This window comes from Aplysia californica, unplaced genomic scaffold (assembly GCF_000002075.1).
Source record: "Aplysia californica isolate F4 #8 unplaced genomic scaffold, AplCal3.0 scaffold00161, whole genome shotgun sequence".
NCBI lineage: Eukaryota > Metazoa > Mollusca > Gastropoda > Aplysiida > Aplysiidae > Aplysia > Aplysia californica.
In genome coordinates this window covers 843,814-846,192 of record NW_004797431.1, presented here as the reverse complement: position 1 = coordinate 846,192, position 2,379 = coordinate 843,814, and the positions used below count along the sequence as shown (strand labels likewise).

The 2,379-nt window shown below is 39.4% G+C and overlaps 1 protein-coding gene across 1 annotated transcript in view; it reads left to right on the top strand.

The window, feature by feature from the left end:
• Positions 1-2,379, top strand: part of LOC101864522 (cysteine-rich secretory protein 2) — a gene marked incomplete at its 3' end in the record, with an annotated part of 20,591 nt that overhangs the window by 14,483 nt on the left and 3,729 nt on the right. Inside the window, 1 exon segment of the mRNA XM_013082144.1 lies at positions 1,736-1,881. Coding sequence (XP_012937598.1) covers positions 1,736-1,881 — 146 coding nt within the window.

Genomic DNA, 2,379 nt, shown 5'->3' with positions numbered 1-2,379 from the left:
AGAGAGAGAGAGAGAGAGAGAGAGAGAGAGAGAGAGAGAGAGAGAGAGAGAGAGAGAGAGAGAGAGAGAGAGAGTGTGTGTGTGTGTGTGTGTGTGAGAGAGAGAGATTTCGTGGTGACGGAGAGTAATATAACTCTCCTAAAAACAGAAACTCAATGTGGTGGGTCATGTTACATCCCTAACTGGTTTCATTGTGGTACATTCATGGATGAAAATCGATACATTGTATGTATATAACTATGACACCAAAACGAAAGAGAAAGCGACAACGAGCAACGATTTGTCATGTAATTATTGTTGTTATACATTTTTAACGCTCCCATCGACACAATCAGATCATTTAAGAGGTAGGCTGACCCCGCTTGTCAGGTCCAATCCAGGTTGATAGAGAAACAGCGTCTTAGCACACAGACGGAGACACTCGTTTGAAAAAAAAAAACCCTTCTCACTCGGGAATTGAACTTATGTCTTCTGCACGCAACGGGAAAGTGCTTAGCCGATACACCTCTGACGCCAGTCTGATTTATTTTGACCATGTTTACTCTTAAGAAAGGGGGGGGGGAGGGGCGGGCAGCTGAAAACTATCTAGCTTAATAGTGAATTAAATGTTACCAAATTCACACATATAACAAGCATAGTAAGGAGTCTTAAAATCCGCAATCAACTTTGAGAAAAAAATCGTTTCCATAGATACGGTGGCCATATTGGATTTTGTTGAAATGTCTTACGTAATTAACACCGCACTTATTTTTTTATAGAAATAGACTGCTTTTTTATATGCATCTTGGCAAAAAAAATAGATCTACGAATCTGTGTGATGAAATTTTCCTAAACGTACTGTAACATTTTTAATGAATTTTTTTCCTGAGGTAGTGTTCACGTTTGCAAAAAATCGGTGAAAATCCACACTCCAAACACCACCAACAACAAAAACTATTGCATATGTCGAAAATTCATCAAATAATTTTTTGTATTTTTAATATCTTTTCTTCATTCCATGAAAACTTCATAAACATTTGATGAAACAAGGTGGAAGTATTTATAAAAGCATAGACAAAAACATCGTTTCGAGAAAACGGGCGATAAAGAAAAAGAAATGATTGATCTTATGAGGTAATGGTGGTGACAAACATGCTTGGTATGGGAAGAAATAAGGCTTAAGGGGGTTCTTATGCGACGAAATAGTTGTAGCAGAGGCTGAAGAAGCTAAAAATGCCTACAGCTTAAAATCCATAGTTTTGAGCCGAATCGGGACTTTCGGGGTATAACACCCCTCCCGATCCCCATAATGGTGAAATTGCAGTTCACAATAGAGGTTCGAGACTTTGCTCAGTCCGATGTTGTGTCCGTGGCAAAGGGACTTGACACGTATTCTCCTATTTGGCTTTATCCTGTCGAAGATAGACTTTAAATTTGGAAGTCCTTTCTTTTAGTAAGAGTTTTTACAGCACTTGCAACACAATAAGGTCATATAAGTGCCGAAGATTAGAGGTTTCACAAGAGAGTAACAAACACAGGAAAGAATCAGGAAAGATAAGGACTATAGATATTTGATAGGAAAGAAGGAGCAAATCACACAGAGCGCCCGCCAACCGCCCACTTGGAAGTCCTGCCTCTTACATAACCTTACTCTTATAGTCCAGCAAGGTAATTTGCAATCTCTGATTCATTAGACTGTAAATAAAATTACATTTCATGACACCACCATTTTAAAAAAAAAACCTTTTCTCTCAAGGCCGGTTCCCTGTGGGTCAAAATCTGATGTCTGGAGGAGACAGTTTTGTCGTTGCAATTAATGCCTGGTATGACGAACACAAGAATTACGTCTTCAATAGGACAGTCGATCATTTTGGCCCAGTGATGATTGGACATTATACACAGGTGAAACTGACGACCAGTCTGTGTGTGTGGCTTTTGCTGTTGTTGTTGTTGTTGTTTGTTGTTGTTGTTGTGATGATGATGATGATGATGATGATGATGATGATGATGATGATGATGATGATGATGATGATGATGATGATGATGCAGTACTTCTTTTTCTTCTGCTCACCACTTTACTGTCTGTTGGTATGGGGCTTCTCTCTCTCTCTCTCTCTCTCTCTCTCTCTCTCTCTCTCTCTCTCTCTGTATGTGTGTGTGTGTTTTGTTTTTTGTTTTAGTTAGTTTTTGTGTGTGTTGTTGTTGTTGTTGGGTTTGTTGTTTGTTTGTTGTTGTTTTTTTTAGGGGGGGTTGGGGTTATGATCAGGGGGACCGACGTTGTGACCTTAGGAGTAGGAAATTGACACGAATTTTCTTCACTTCACCAAAGATAGTACAAGACAAGATGGGCCACTCAGCCTAAAAAGTGTCCGCAGGAAGTATGCTCTTTGCTTCAGATGG